We start from the raw sequence: 17050 nt of genomic DNA, 5'->3' as shown, positions 1-17050 counted from the left end.
GAGAGAGAGGGAGGTAGAGGGTGAGCTTGAGTCGGTTAAAAATGGCAGAAAAAAGGGAGATTTTGTTAAAGAAGAATGTTAGAAAGTGTAAGCAGAGTGAGCTGAAGACGAGGAGAAATGGTAGTGAATGAGGGTGAAGTATTGGAGGTGGTAGGTGTGGTGAAGTTCTCGGAGCCCGAGGCCTGCATCGATGGTCAGGATAAAGATGAGTCTGTGACAGTATGAGTGAAGTTTTTGGAAAAAGTGGACCCTTGCCTTTTGGCTGATCTATTTGGGTTTTCAGGGTGGGTGAAAACAGAGTTGGGTGCGGTGGAATCAGTGAGGGTAACCAGAAGTGGTCTTGTGATAATTGTTTATGTTTCTGCTGGTCAGAGGGAGAAGGTGCTCCAACAGAAGAAAAAGATTCACGGTGTTTGTGATTCTCGTCGTTTGATGCGACGCAGACAGGGTGGCATGAGTGGTGAAATAGAAGAGTTATTATCTGTTCTTTTGACTTTTGATGTTGAGTCTTTGACCAATAAAGTGATGTTAGGATTTTGAAGTTATCCTTGACGAGCTTTTGTGCCGAATACATTACGTTGTTACAGGTGTCAAGCTTATGGGCATGTAGCAGCAGTGTGTAGGAAGGAGGTTCCTAGGTGTGAGAAGTGTGCAGAAAGGCATGAGACAAAGGAATGTGTAGCATTGGGGAAAGTAGTGAATTTACTAATGCACCCAAAGTATCACACAGTCTGAGATACACTACTTTCTTTTGTCCATTTATTGATTTATTGCGCTACAGGAAATAGGGTCCTCAAGATTGATCACACACACATTAGTTACACTTATCCATTATGTTGAAGCACTTTTTGAAACGGTCAAGATTGTTTAATATATGTATCTTGAAATAAAATCTACTAAATGGAAGAAAACGTATTGTCAACATATATAAATTGATATTTTCTGCCAATTCTTCACTGTTTAATGATTCAATAATAATACTTTCAAAATACTTGTATTTCGTGAAGACGCAGTGGGAAATGAATTACTTCCGGGTTACGTTTCATTCGCACGGACATCTTCGGCGGCCTGCTTGCAATTTCCCCTATTGTTGTTATGTGTTCCCTTGCAACATGACTTTAAAGTTCTCCCCCCAATAGGCATTTTTGTAGAAAAGGGATTGAATGTCACGAAGTAAGTGTAACGTTTCTAATTGAAGTGCTAGCCTGCTGGCTACTGGTACTTAACATCTAGATAGCATACATTGTTAGCTAGATTATCATTGCATTAGCTAATTGTGTTGCTAACTAGCAGCATTATTTGTGATAGCTTCCTAATTTACGATTTGCCATTTACTTTGAATGTTATATGGCTAGGTAACCTTAGCTAGCTAACTAGCTAATTTAGTTAGCTAGGTAGACATATTCGCTAACTGAGGAACGCTCAACTCTTCTAGCTATATCTGCTTTCGATATAAGAGAGCGGAGTTCAGTGTTCTTCAGCTAATCGTTGTTGTCAGTATCACCGATGAGCTCATGTCATGGTGTTTTTATAGCGAAGCATGATAGCTAACTATTCTAGCCATAGCCTAGCAAGTAAGTTAGCTGATGGATGCACATCCAGACCTAGTTATGCAACATGTTAATGATGGACACATGACACAAACACACATCTATTCATGAGCTTTTCTTGTGCCACAGTCTCCTTAATAACTAGATGTTGACCAGTGGTTGCTGCCCACCCAGGCCAGTATGGACGAAGGAACCCTGGAGACAGCCATCACGGCCTACAGCGCCCAGCTGCAGCAGGTGGAAAGTGCCCTGTTGGCCGGCCTGGACCCATCGCAGCAGGCTGACCTGCTAAAACTGAAAGAAGACCTCTCTCAACTGATAGAACTCACAGAAGCTAGCCTAGTGTCGGTCAAGAAGAGTCGGCTCCTCGCCACTCTCGAAGAGGACGACGGGCTCCAGTCGCTAGCCACAGGCACACCAACTAACGGTGGCTTGGACAATGAGTTTGCTGCCTTCTACTCGGAAGTGGGGGAGGTTTCCGGAAGTAGCTCAGACATGAGAGAGAGGGAAGATGAGAGAGAGGAGGAGGATGATGGCGAGGTGGAGGATGATGGCGAGGTGGAGGGAGATGTAGATGCGCTAAGTGGCACCAAAGTGCGAGCACCCTACCGCACCTCTTGGGGGACTTTGGAGTACCACAATGCAATGATCGTGGGGACAGAGAGTTGTGACGGGAATGAGGCCCAGGTGAGGGTGCTGTATGTCCATCCCACACAGAAGTCCATGAAGCCCTGCCCATTCTTCCTGGAGGACAAGTGTCGCTTCGCAGACAACTGCAGGTATAGGGTTTTATGAAGGGGTGAACATTTAAATTAAATTGTGATCCTTAACGTTAAGAAAAATCAGGAACCAAATTCAAATCGCATTGCAGTTATCACAAAACATGTTATTTTCCATGTGATAGCCGAACTGGATGATAGGCCTGGGAAATGTTATGTAATTGAAATAAAACCGGAGGGGACAGGCAAACTTTAGGCTACTTCGGTGAATTTGCGAGATGTGCAAGACATGTGCATCACATTTTTTTCAGCCTGCCCCTCTCTTTCCTTTGCGCTGGCTTGCCTGGGCCTTGTTCGTTACGCCAATTCTTTATCAAAATGTTTCTTAAAACTCTAGTTTTAGTTGCAAACCGGAACGTTATGTTTTGCAACTGTTTGGACTAATGATTACACCCCTGCTCTTTCTCTTCACTGATGACGTGAGAGTGTTCAGTTTTTGCTCTATTGCGTGTAGAATATCCCACCCTATTCACTGATGGTAGTCCCTGTTTTACTGATGTTGCAAGAGATTGCAAGCCCAGAAATTGAGATGGATGGGCGTAGTGCACTGTTCTGGTAGATCTGCCTACACTGTGCCCCCCCCCCCCCCTTACTGTCCCTCGCTATGAAAGATATGAATGTTCTCGGAAGTACAGCAACTAATCAGTTTCCTCCCTTCCAAAAACACTCAATCTAAGGAATCTTGACACTCAGAAATGATTTTGGAGTCCACTCTCCACCACTATGTCGTCATCATTAACAATTGGAAAAATGGCAGAAAGGCAAGCGACAGCAGCGAAATCCTGAATGGCAATACTTTAAGAAGTTAAATGAGAAGGAAACTTTGAGAGGTAGAATTGAGGTACGGCAATACAGGTGCAATGCTTAACCATCTGAAAGGGATGCACCATGAGACCTAAACTGTTGCTAGCTCAGCGCAGCTGCATTGTTAATTCACATCAAATTGTATACATTTTTCTTATCGTTTTAACGGAAAACCTATCTATGATCTCACACGGATGTCTTTTTACAGGGTTGGAAGGAAAGCAGAACACACATTTCCTTTCTAACTGATGAAGTAATAACATTATTGTTTTGTCATTCAAATTATAACGTTACACCCTTATTTTTCCTCAACCCCCACGTGGTTTTACACTTAATTTTAATTGCCATAAAATGTTTGAAGTGTTGAGCTTTCATGCAGTTCTGTAAATTTTTTAGGTTCAATTGAAACCCTTTTCGACTACTCTCCCCAATGTTATTTTGCCTGGCTATGATACGCCGTCTCAGTAAGGACCCTCGTCTGACCCCTGTTCTGGTGCTGTAGGTTCTCCCATGGCGAGGTGGTGTATGTGTCCGAGCTCAGAGAGTTCCTGGAGTCGAACCTCACTAACCTTCAAGAGGGCTCCTCCTGCTTGGCCAGGCAAGACGACGGCATCTGGTACCCGGGCAAAATAACAGGTGTGTCACTGACTGTCCATCACCTACAGCAGGGGTACTCAACTACTATTTGAGGAGGTCCGGTCACACGCTTTCTATGTGACAAATGTCTGGATGGATATTGTCATTTATCGGCGTAGGAACAAACACTCACCTTGCAACCTATGCAACCCCAAACTGTTTGCACCCCTCTTGAAGGGCCGAGAGAGAGTGTTGCAATTTTTTAAAGATAATTTCCCGCAATTCTACACATTTTGCCATGTCTTATGTGTGTTCATATCAATCAATCAATCAAATGTATTATAAAGCCCTTTTTACATCCACAGATGTCACAAAGTACCTTATACAGAATCCAGCCTAAAACCCCAAAGAGCAAGCAATGCAGACGTAGTCACACGATAGCTAGGAAAAACTTCTTATAGCAGAGAGAGAGAGGGGGAGTGGACAACCACAGGTCTGGGGCAAGGTAGCATTTGATGAACAGGTCAGGGTTCCATAGCCGCAGGCAGAACAGCAGAAACTGGAGCAGCAGCACGACAAGGTATGATACCTGAGTGACTAAACCAAATCAATGTGGGTCAGGGCTCCTGGCCATGATAACTGCAACATTTACACTGAACAAAAAAAATTAACCGCAATATGCAACAATTTCAGCGATTTTACTGCGTTAGTTCATACAAGGAAATCAGTCAATTTAAATTAATTAATTAGGCCCTAATCTATGGATTTCACATGACTGGGAATACAGATATGCATCTGTTGGTCAAAGATACCTTAAAAAAAAGTAGGGTCGGGGATCAGAAAACAGTGTGACCACCATTTGCCTCGTGCAGTGTGACACATCTCCTTGTCATAGAGTTGATCAGGCTGTTGATTGTGGCTTCTGGAATGTTGTCCCACTCTTCCATGGCTGTACGAAGTTGCGGGAACTGGAACTCACTGACAGACACGGCGATCTAGAGCGTCCCAAACATGCTCAATAGGTGACCATGGAAGAACTGGGACATTTTCATCTTTCAGGAATTGTGTACAGATCCTTACGACCTGGGGCCATGCATTGTCATGTGATGGTGGTGGATGAATGGCACAACAATGGGCAGGTCTCAGGATCTCATCACTATATCTCTGTGCATTGAAATTGCTATCGATAAAATGCAATTAGGTTCATTGTCCGTATCTTATGCCTGCCCATATCATAACCCCACCGACACCATGGGGTACTCTGTTCCCAACGTTGACATCAGCAAACCACTCGCCCACACGAAGCCATACACGCTGTCTGTCATCTGCCCGGTACAGTTGAAACTGGGATTCATCCATGAAGAGCACACTTTTCCAATGTGCCAGTGGCCATCGAAGGTGAGCATTTGTCCACTGAAGTTGGTTACGACGTTGAACTGCAGTCAGGTCAAGACCCTGGTGAATACGACAAGCTTCTCTGAGATTGTATAGAAATTCTTTGGTTGTGCAAACCCAGTTTCATCAGCTGTCCGGGTGGCTGGTCTCCGACGATCCTGCATGTGAAGACGTCTGGTGTTGAGGTCCTGGGCTGGCAGGGTTACACGTGGTCTGCGCTTGTGAGGCCAGTTGGACATACTGCGAAGTTCTCTATAATTATGTTGGTAGAGAAATTCTCAGGCAACGGCTCTGGTGGACATTCATGCAGTCAGCATGCCAATTGCACGCTCCCTCAACTTGATACATCTGTGGCATTGTGTTGTGTGACACAACTGCACATTTTTGTGACCTTTTTATTGTCCCCAGCACAAGATGCATCTGTGTAATGATCATGCCGTTTAATTAGCGTATTGATATGCCACACTTGTCAGGTAAATGGATTATCTTAGCAAAGGAGAAATGCTCACTAACAGGGACGTAAACAAATTTCGGCACAATTTGAGAGGAATAAAAAAAAGTGTATGGTACATTTCTGGTGTCTTTTATTTCAGCTCTAACAGGTTGAGTTTATTGTTTTTGTTCAGTGCCTTCAGAAAGTATTCATATCCCTTGACTTGTTCCACATTTTGTTGTTACAGCCTGAATTCAATATGGATTAAATATATATTTTTACCTCACACAATACCACATAATGACAAAGTGAACATGTTTTTGTATTTTTTTCTCTCCAAATGTATTGAAAATAAAATGCAGATGTAATTTACAATTACTCACAGCTCTCCAAATTGAGCTCAGGTGCATACAATTTCCTTTGATCATCCTTGATGTGTTGCTGCAACTTGATTGGAGACCACCTGTGGCCAATTAAATTGTTTGGACATGATTTTGAAAGAAACATACCTTTTCTGTATAAGGTCCCACAGCTGACAGTGCATGTCAGAGCAGAAACTACAAGGAACTGTTTGTAGATCTCTGAGATAAAATTGTGTTGAGACATATCTGGGGAGGGTATAAAACAATTTCTAGAGTAATGAAAATGTCCAAGAGCACACTTGTCTCCGTCATTCGGAAATGTGAAAAAAGAATATGGAACAAATGGCCAAACTGAACAACCGGGCAAGAAGGACCTTGGTCATGGAGGTGACCATGAACCCAATGACCACTCTGACAGAACTACGGAGTTCCTTGGCTGAGATGAGAGAACCTGCCTAAAGGACAATGGTCTCTACAGCATTTCACCAATCTGGGCTCTATGGAAGAGTGCTGTTTTCATCTCACTCGCTCACGCTCTCACCTGCTGTCTCGACCTCTGAATGCTCGGCTATGAAAAGCTAACTGACATTTACTCCTGAGGTGCTGACCTCTGTTGCAACCTCTGTGATTATAAATGACAAGCAGGGTCAAAATAATAAACGTTTGAACATCTTGAAGAACAATCTGGCCTTAATGTCCTGTACTCTTATCTTCCCCCTGCACAGCCAAAAGAGGACTGGCCACCCCTCGGAGCCTGGTTTATTCCTAGGTTCCGGCCTTTTCTGGGAAGTTTTTCCTAGCCACTGTGCTTCTACAGCTGTGTTGCTTGCTCTCTTGGGTTTTAGGCTGGGTTCCATACGGAAGCAAGTCCTGAGAAAAATATGCATAACTGGAGTTTTCCAAAAGGCACGTGAAAGATAGAGCACAAGGTAAAAGTTTCTGTGGATAGATTAAACAAACATGTAATTCTTTGGCCTGAATGCAAAGCAATATGTCTGGAGAAAACCAAGCACAGCTCATCACCCATCTAACACCATCCCTACCGTGAAGCATGGGTGCAGTAGCATCATGCTATAAGGATGCTTTTCAGTGGCAGGGACTGTGAGACTGGTGAGGATAGGGAACAATGAATGGAGCCAAGTACAAGCAAATCCTTGACGAGAACCTAATCCAGAGTGCAAACGACCTTAGACTGGGATGAAAATGTACATTCCAACAGGACAATGACCCCAAGCATACAGCTAAAGCAACGCTGGAATGGCTTCAGAACCAGAAGTTCTTGAGTGGCCCAGCCAAAGCCCAGACTTGAATCCCATTGAAAATGTGTGGAAAGACTTGAATGCTGTTCACCTCCGCTCCCCATCCAATTTAAGAGCTTAAGAAAATATGCAAAGAAGAATTGGAAATCCCCAAATCCAGTTGTGCAAAGCTGATACTGACAAGCCAAAAGCTGTAATGGCAGACAAAGGTGCTTCTAAAAAGTCTTGACTCTGGTTTGAATACTTGTGTAAATTATTTCTTTATTTCATTTTGAATGAATTTGCTAACATTTCACACAAAGAAAACACTGTCATTTTGTGTGTGTGTGTAGATAGGTGATCCTTTTTGAATTCAGGTTGTAATACAACAACTTGGAATAAGTCAAGGAGTATGAGTACTTTCTGAAGGCACTGTTTCTTATTTTGTAGGTCATGCCCAGCGATCTATATTGACCCTGTTCTGGGTCCAGATCCGGACTGGGGCCCGCCTGTTGAGTATGGCTGACATACAGCATAACAAGCATTGCCTTTCTCAAACCCATTCAATTTCACCCAATTTACCCACTACTAGAGATGTAGCCTATTGAGTCCCAAATGAGTTACATCATGTTGGGTGTCATGTCAATGTTTTGTAGTAGACAAGATTAACATCTGATCAGCTCAGATTACTGTGTTCCACTAACCAAGGTGATTGAAATGCTCTTGTCTGTCTGAGTAGACATCGACAATGATTTCTACACGGTGAAGTTCGACTCGGCCTTGCTGAAGGACGTCATGGTGGAGGCTGACGGGGTCATCCCACCGTTGAGAGAAGATGACCTGCCCTCCTGCTCTGACTCGGAGGATGATGACAACGTAGAGGGCGAAGCAGCGTTCCCCATAGGTAGGTACCTTTTTCAACCATTTGTAGACCATATTCACTGAACAAATATAAACGCAACTTTCAAAAATGTCAGTTTTTACTGAGTAAAAGTTCATACAAGGAAATCAGTCAGTTTAAATACATTAATTAGGCCCTAATCTATGGATTTCACATGACTGGGAATACAGATATGCATTTGTTGGTCACAGATGCCTTTTAAAAAATGTAGGGGAGTGGATCAGCAAACCAGTCAGTATCTGGTGTTACCACCATTTGCCTCATGCAGCGTGACACATCTCCTTCACATAGAGTTGATCAGGCTGTTGATTGTGGAATGTTGTCCCACTTCTCTTCAATGTCTTTGTGAAGTTGCTGGATATGGAACTGGAACGCACTGTCATACACGTCAATCCAGAGCATCCCAAACATGCTCAATGGGTGATCTGTCTGGTGATTATGCAGGCCATGAATGAACTGGGACATTTTCAGCCTCCAGGAATTGTGTACAGATTTGCGACCTCGGGTCATGCATTATTCTGAAACATGAGGTGATGGTGGCGGATGAATGGCAAGACAATGGGCCTCAGGATCTCGTCAAGGTATCTTTGAGCATTCAAATTGCTATCGATAAAATGCAATTGCGTTCATTGTCCATAGCTTATGTCTGCCCATACCATAACCCAACCGCCACCATGGGGCACTCTGTTCACAACATTGACATCAGCAAACCGCTCCCCCACACGGCGCCATACATGCAGTCTGCCATCTTGCCGGTACAGTTGAAAATGGGATTCATCCGTGAAGAACACACTTCTCCAGCGTACCAATGGCCATCAAAGGTGAGCATTTGTCCACTGAAGTCGGTTACAACGGTGAACTGCAGTCAAGTCAAGACCCTGGTGAGGACGACGAGCACTCAGTTGAGCTTCCCTAAGAAGGTTTCTGGCTGTCTGTGCCCACAGTTTCATCAGCTGTCCGGGTGAATGGTTTCAGATGATCCCTCGGGTGAAGAAGCCGGATGTGGAGGTCTGCTGTCGTTACAAATGGAGCCGGAGGGTGTGGCTGCCGTAAACTGGATGAGCTCCGTTTGAAACTGTCCTACTGACGGAACATTAGAAACAAATCTCTTATGTTTCAACTACTCGTGGCTTAACGAGGAAATGGATAATATACAGTTGGCTGGGTTTTGTATGTCTATTTGCCACCACAAACTCATGCAGGCACTAAGACCTCACTCAATGAGCCCTATAAGGCCATAAGCAAACGAGAATGCTCACCCAGAAGCGGCGCTCCTAGTGGCCGGGGACTTTAATGCCTGGAAACTTCATCCGTTTTACCTAATTTCTTCCAGCATGTCACATGCAAACACAGGGGTTATAAAAAAGGAAAAAAACTATACCCCCTTTACTCCACTCACAGAAACGCGTACAAAGCCCCCCCCTACCCCATTTGGCAAACTCTATCCTCCTGCTTAAAAGCAAAAACTACAGCAGGAAGTACCAGTGACTCGCTCAATGCGAGTGGTCTGATGCTCAGTTACAGTACTGGTTTGCTAGCACAGACTGGAATATGTTCCAGGATTCATGCAATTGCATTGAGGAGTATACCACATCAGTCACCTGTTTCATCAATACGTGCGGTGACCCTACGTACAGTTGAAGTCGGAAGTTTACATACACCTAAGCCAAATACATTTAAACAAATTTCACAATTCCTGACATTTAATCCTAATGAAAATTCCCTGTCTTATGTCAGTTAGGATCACTACTTTATTTTAAGAATGTGAAATGTCAGAATAGTAGATTATTTTTATTTCTTTCATCACATTCCCAGTGGGTCAGAAGTTTACATACACTCAATTAGTATTTGGTAGCATTGCCTTTAAATTGTTTAACTTGGGTCAAACGTTCCAGGTAGCCTTCTACAAGCTTCCCACAATAAGTTGGGTGAATTTTGGCCCATTTTCTCCTGCCAGAGCTGGTGTAACGGAGTCAGGTTTGTAGGCCTCCTTGCTCGCAAACATAAGAATTTTTACAAGGATTAAAAGTCAGGAATTGTGAAAAACTGAGTTTAAATGTATTTGGCAAAGGTGTATGTAAACTTCTGACTTCATCTGTATGTTCAGTATCAATAGACTCCGGATTCTGTTTCTATGGTGTTCCATGTAATGGTATGCAGCTACCTTAAAGACATTGTTATGGATGACTCTACCCCAGCATGGCCAGAAATTATTTTGGTTATAACGGATTGTTTTGACAAAGAACTATGCTGGAGGTTTAAAATTATTTTTTACATTTGTGTCAAACATTTTTTTTGGGGGGGGGGCAGGCATGAAGAAAGTGTAAATTTTAGGCCCTTTTGAGAGCTATACATGCTCCCCTCATTGTACTCCAAAGTGGTGTTTGTATCATGTATGGTTCACGGATCAAAGAAATGGCCTAAAATAGCCACTTTCATCATGATTTTCCAAAAAAATGGTTTGATACAAATGTCAAAAGCATGTTAAATATCCTTCACCCCAATGACGTTTCGATAAACAATCTGAGGTGACAAAAATATTTTGGGGCATGCTGGCATGGAATCGACCCTAATGTAGAAATAGAGGATGTTATTGATTTGTAATTTGCTTCCCATTTGAATCTGTTTTTCCTTTCGCTCTACCCACAAACATTAGTGGAATACATGACACCTACTTACACAGTAACTTGGCTGAATGTTTCTTTGTACAGATGCCCTGCATGTAGCTAAAGTATTGAGTTTGTCTTCTCATTGACCCATCAGTTTTAACCCAAGAGGAGGATTGGGCGCTGTCGGGAACTTCTTCTGCCTTTGGTGGCTGGGAGGCACACACAAGAGGCATAGGCTCCAAGCTCATGCTAAAAATGGGATACGAATATGGGAAAGGTAAACAAGTGATTATCAGTCAACAAACATGGAGACAATGCAGATAAGTAATACTTTACAGTAATACTGTAAAACACAATGTAATGAAAAATGTTGGGCTACTCTAAAATCAAATTCATATTGCCTTGTGGCACATATTTTCTGGTGAATGAAATTGTCCATTTAAAAGGTTAGTTCACAATCAAGGATAAGTGTAACACTCTGTTAGGTGCAGCAACAGTCTCCACTTCTGTCAGTCAGTCTCGGGTCATCTTCTTCACCATGCGCCAGCTCTGCTGGTGTTGATGAAGCTCAGTCTTGATTGTTCTCTGCAATGTTTTTTGGGCCTCTCCCTCTTACGTCTCCCCCTAGATTTGTGAAATGTGTGGATTAGTAAAAGCAATGTCCCATACTACTCCTACTCTAAGTTTAAAGCAATTTTACTGTGGTCATTTCAAGTTGACACCCTAAAATCCACTTTAAAGCATCACACAAATGGCCATTGTTTTAGGCTTTCAGTTGAATTGGTTTTCGAGATACAAGCCACAATTTGCAACTCCCAGCAAGCCCATAGTAGATGCGTCTGTGCCCAACAGGTCTGGGTAAAACGTCAGAGGGTCGGGTGGAGCCAGTGCTGGCGGTGGTCCTGCCCAAAGGTAAATCTCTGGACCAGTGTGCTGAGCTCACTGCGAGGAAGACTCAGAGCAAAGTGGCCAAAGGCAAAGATGGGCAGAAGGTGAGCCGCAATAAGAGAACGAGAAAGGCTCGTGCACATAACACTGGTGGGTGCCACAACGTCTTTGACTTCCTGAACCGCAAGCTGGGCAACGGGGACGCCAACCCTGAGGCAGGAGGCACTTGTGGCCCCCCTCCCTCACATACTCCATCGTCTCAAGGGGCCGGAGTGGAAGCTTACAAGGGGGGGAAGAGCACCAAGAGAAACCTGAACGTGAAGCTGTTCCAGGCGGCAGAGAGGGTGACCCAGACGGAGAGGGAGATCCAGAGACTCACAGAGTCCCTGAGCCGACGGACTGGGAGGTAAGGAAAGGAGGGACCCTGGGAACTCACCTCGCCTCTCATGTCATAAGATGGATGCCCAACAGCCATACAGGAGCACTTCACCGGCCATCAGATGTGAATGGCAATGTACCCTAGTTGTTAAAACAATGTTGTCTAAACTCATGTCAATGATAGTTTGATCTTTGCTGACTAGAGATGGGTTTAGGATTTGCCGCAAAACACAAATATAGTAGGTCCCTATTCTCCCAAATCAGCCTCTCCCTCTCTTAGATCTCTTTAGTTTTCTTCCTCTGTAGCAACTTTGCTTCTGTAGATGAACTTCTACAGTGTAAGTCTGTAAAGCAACCCCCCCATGTCTATGTAGATCTTATTAAACCACTGTTCCCTCTGTGTCCCCACAGGGATTTTTCCATGGTGACTCACCTGGAAGAGAAGCTGTCTGCAGCCCGCAGCCTGCTGGTCCAGCAGAAGGCCCAGGAGCTCTCAGCCCAGAGGGAGAACAGGAAGGCTGACACTCACAAGAAAATGACAGAGTTTTGACCACACGGTCCTCCAGTGATTTAGAACCCACAAACAATTTTTTTCAACTGAGAGAGGTGCCTCCTTAAGCTTATTTCATCCATTTGACTCAAGACTTTGGATTGTCTTAAGGCCTCTGGTTGTTGGACTTTTGCCTTTTTTTGGAGTCATCAACTGGCTCCATGCATGAGTTATTTCTGTTAATATTGGTCCTTTTCTGTTTATGAAATGTCGACATGGGTTGCAGTGGTGGAGATTTTAAGTGTCGGTCAGTTGCTGATGACCCTCTTGTTGTTAAAGGATGAGCCATGACACACTTGGATAAACTGTTTATCATGGATGAGACGGCTACATATAAGTGGATATGACAGATTTTGGTTTCAGGTCCATAATTCTCTTATGTTGTTTTTCAAGTTGGGGCGGCTGGTAGCCTAGTGGTTAGAGTGTTGGGCCAGTAACCGAAAGGTTGCTAGGTTGAATCCCCGAGCTGACAAGGTAAACATCTGTCGTTCTGCCTCTGAACAAAACAGTTAACCCACTGTTCCTAGGCCGTCATTGTAAATAAGAATTTGTTCTTAACTGACTTGACGAGTTAAATTAAGGTTAAATAAAATAAAAAGTCACACCAATGTAACTAACCATTTTCTTATGTTATATAGTTTGGAGTGGACAGCTTTCTTTAAATAAATGTTTTTATTATTTTGCCAATGTTTTCAGAACTCACTGTACATTTTCCATTCTTTGTAAATATAAACCTCATGCATAACCTAAGCGTGATATAAAAAAAAAATGTATCCCAAGAAATGCTTGTGTGTTCATATTGTTATTCTTATGGCACCTTTGACAGGTTTTGTCAGAAGAAATTTGAATGATTTTGAACAGATGCCGGTGCCAGCATTGATCTCTCGCCCACCTCAGATTTTTGACTGACTTGGGGATTGAAACCTTGAGTTCAGAGACCTTTTGAAGTGTTAAAATCCTCAGCAATCTACATACCATACCCCATAATGACAGCTCTAATGAGACAGGATTGTGTCGAGGCTCAAATCTGGGGAAGGGTACCAGAACATTTCTGACGCATTGAAGGTCCCCAAGAACACAGTAGCCTCCATCATTCTTAAATGGAAGAGCTCTTCCTAGAGTTGGCCGCCTGGCCAAACTGAGCAATCGAGAAGGGCCTTGGTCAGGGAGGTGACCAGGAACTCGATGGTCACTCTGACAGAGCTTTAGAGTTCTTCTGTGGAGATGGGAGAACCTTCCAGAAGGACAACCATCTCTGCAACACTTCACCAATCAGGCCTTTACGGTAAAGTGGCCAGACGGATGCCAATCCTCAGTAAAAGGCACATGACAGCCCGCTTGGAGTTGCCAAAAGGCACCTAAAGACTCTCAGACCATGAGAAACATGATTCTCAGGTCTGAAATCAAGATTGAACACTTTGTCCTGAATGCCATGTGTCACTTCTGTAGGAAACCTGGCACCATCCCCATGATGAATCATGGTGGTGGCATCATGCTGTGGGGGTGTTTTCCAGTGGGCAGGGACTGGGAGACTAGTCAGGGTCGAGGGAAAGATTAACAGAGCACAGTACAGAGATCCTTGTTGAAAAGCTGCTCCAGAGCTCTCAGGACCTCAGACTGGGGCGACGGTCCACCTTCCAACAGGACAACGCAGGAGTGGCTTCGAGATAAGTCTCTGAATGTCCTTGAGTGGCCAAGCCAGAGCCCAGACTTGAACCCAATCGAACATCTCTGGAGAGACCTGAAAATAGCTGTGCAGCAACGCTCCCCATCCAACCTGACAGAGATTGAGAGGATTTGCAGAGAAGAATGGGAGAAACTCCCCGAATACAGGTGTGCCAAGCTTGTATACTTATGTAAATGTGAATGTGATATTTCTGTTTATATATATATATATATATATATATATATATATATATATGAGCAAAAATATCAAAATTATTATTTTTGCTTTGTCATTGTGGAGTATTGTGTGTAGATTGATGGTGAAAAGAAACGATTGAATCCATTTTAGAATAATGCTGTAACCTACCAAATTGTGGAAAAGTCCAGGGGTCTGAATTCTTTCTGAAAGCACCGTCGCTCTGGTGACAACTGATTTGACTGGATTTAATTTCTTGAAGGTGATGAATGGGAACGGGGCTGTAAGTAGCCCAGCAGATAATTGACTGCAACGAAACTCACTACATTTGTTCAGGTGTTTTGAGTTTGAACATTGCGCTGGTTTCACAGATATACTCTTATACTCTTGTACCCAGTATCTATTAGCCTAATCAGATTCAACTCAATAACATCAGACACATTTAACTGATATTCTTAATCACTTATCAAAGCGTTTGAAAATCAAGATGGAAGGAAAATCGCAACATTTATTAACAGTAAAGGTCTGTTCTTTCCTCAAAGATTAATTAAATAACCTGACATTTAGTGGTAATTAAGTTATTTAGTCTTATTGCTTTTTGAGTTTCCACCAATTTAAATATCTGGGCGGCAGGGTAGCCTAGTGGTTAGAGCATTGGACTAGCAACCGGAAGGTTGCAAGTTCAAACCCCAGAGCTGACAAGGTACAAATCTGTCGTTCTGCCCCTGAGCAGGCAGTTAACCCGCTAGGCCGTCATTGAAAATAAGAAGTTGTTCTTAACTGACTTGCCTAGTTAAATAAAAAAATCACAAATAGTGCAAACCAACAAAGAGAAGATTGATAATAGCAAACTTTTAAAAAGACATTGATAATTTAAGATAACATGAGCATTTACTACACTACTCAAAAAAATAAAGGGAACACTAAAATAACACATCCTAGATCTGAATGAATGAAATATTCTTATTAAATACTTTTTTCTTTACATAGTTGAATGTGCTGACAACAGAATTACACAAAAATTATCAATGGAAATCAAATTTATCAACCCATGGAGGTATGGATTTTGCTTTCATCGAGACCATCATTATTCCATCAAGAAATCACATTCTACCCTATATTGTTTATCAACAGCAAAAAATAATGATTTTATTATTTCAGTCAGCAGAAGTACCCTGAAAGACCATGTGTGTTTCCATATCTTGCTTAATGGCTATTTTTTCTGTCTGTGTTTTTCTATACAAAGATCAATGCTAGTTCCTGTGCTGAGGCAGTGGAAATGCAGTCATTGTACTTTGGTCAGGTTTGAGGTCATCTGTCCAGGTGTAACATTAGATACTATCATTGATGTCCAACAGCAGGGGGCTTTGAAAAAATAAATCTAACTTATTCATTCTGTCTGCAGTTTGGTATGGAAGAGTTGTTTATTCAAAAGTCACGAATCTAAAGGTATCAAATGTGTTTAATTGATGTACATGGACTGTTTAGACTGAAATAAACAAATTGGCAACTTTAAAACGATTTATTTTCTTTAAATAGAAGTCTAATAAATCCAATGTTAGAATTTGAATATAACTCATTTCTGTAATGATAACACAAGTCTCAAAGTAATGTGACATATCAGCTATTAATGAAAACATCACACAAGCATATAGTTGAATAAAAATCTAAATCCACTCCAGAGTTTTGCATTTTGTTGTTTTGTGGATGAACATTTGAGCAGCACGATGAACTCCATACAGTTCACAGTACAGTATTACATGAACAGATGGCTTGTGCGTTTCAACACCAGTGGTACTTCTATCACTGTTGTTTTTTGTATGACAGAGTACTATGGACATACAGGCTTTGATAAGGCTACTGGTAACCCGTAATGTGTTCATCAAATTCACAGTGGTTTCAAATCCAATTTTAATATAAATATATATAATTTTAACAACTATAAAGTTTGCAGAATTTATTAAATAGATTCCCATTTGAATAGCAGTGTTACAATTACAGATCTTCTGAACTGTTTATTTCTTTTGTACCCCTTTTATGTGATATTCAATTGGTAGTTACAGTTTTGTCACATCCCTGCAACTCACCTACGGCCTTGGGAGAGGTCAAGAACCATACGTCCTCCGAAACATGATCCTGCCAAGCCACACTGCTTCTTGACTCACTGCTCGCTTATCCTGTAAGCCAGCCGCACTAATGTGTCGGAGGAAACACCGTACAACAGGCGACCGAAGTCAGCAATATATGCGCCCGGCCCACCACAAGGAGTCGCTAGAGCGCGATGGGACAAGGATATCCCAGCCGGCCAAACTCTCCTAACCTTGACAATGCTGGGCCAATTGTGCGATGCCTCAATGGTCTTCCGGTCACGGCCGGCTGCGACACAGCCTGGGATCGACCCCAGGTCTGTAGTGATGCCTCAAGTACTGCAATGCAGTGCCTTAGACCGCTGCGCCACTCGGGAGGCCCGTCCAAGAGTTTAATTGTAAAACTCTTGTCCATGTTTTATTTTCTGTTAATAAAAAAGAGACTTTGACATAACAAAGTTCTCTTTTCATTAATAAATGACTTTTGTTCCATCATCAAAATCAATATCTAACAGCTGAGGTCATTAAAATCCTGCCCCTGAAATGTAATTGAGAATCAATTTCACTCATCACCCAAACACTGGTAACCAGAAATCAAGATTTCGTGGTGATTCATCAGGTTGTAAAATATATTTGTGA

The 17050-nt window shown here is 42.7% G+C and overlaps 1 protein-coding gene across 1 annotated transcript; it reads left to right on the top strand.

Moving 5' to 3' along the window:
• The first annotated feature begins 1029 nt into the window (after positions 1-1029).
• zgpat (zinc finger, CCCH-type with G patch domain) lies at positions 1030-13246 on the top strand. The gene is made up of 7 exons (XM_046366301.1): positions 1030-1173; positions 1680-2329; positions 3636-3769; positions 7877-8041; positions 10802-10924; positions 11500-11941; positions 12325-13246. The coding sequence occupies exons 2-7, from the start codon at positions 1731-1733 to the stop codon at positions 12461-12463; spliced, it is 1602 nt and encodes a 533-aa protein (XP_046222257.1). The 5' UTR covers positions 1030-1173; positions 1680-1730; the 3' UTR covers positions 12464-13246.
• Positions 13247-17050: the final 3804 nt, after the last annotated feature.

Source organism: Oncorhynchus gorbuscha, linkage group LG10 (genome assembly GCF_021184085.1).
Source record: "Oncorhynchus gorbuscha isolate QuinsamMale2020 ecotype Even-year linkage group LG10, OgorEven_v1.0, whole genome shotgun sequence".
NCBI classification, from domain to species: domain Eukaryota; kingdom Metazoa; phylum Chordata; class Actinopteri; order Salmoniformes; family Salmonidae; genus Oncorhynchus; species Oncorhynchus gorbuscha.
Note: the sequence above shows the minus strand (reverse complement) of the source record. Positions and strands in the feature narration are given on the sequence as shown.

Excerpts from the sequence above, each read along its gene's own strand:
- zgpat (XM_046366301.1), top strand. The coding sequence starts at position 1,731 with ATGGACGAAGGAACCCTGGAGACAGCCATCACGGCCTACAGCGCCCAG. Across the intron at positions 2,330-3,635 it reads CGCTTCGCAGACAACTGCAG|GTTCTCCCATGGCGAGGTGG; the intron begins GTATAGGGTTTT and ends CTGGTGCTGTAG. Across the intron at positions 11,942-12,324 it reads CTGAGCCGACGGACTGGGAG|GGATTTTTCCATGGTGACTC; the intron begins GTAAGGAAAGGA and ends GTGTCCCCACAG.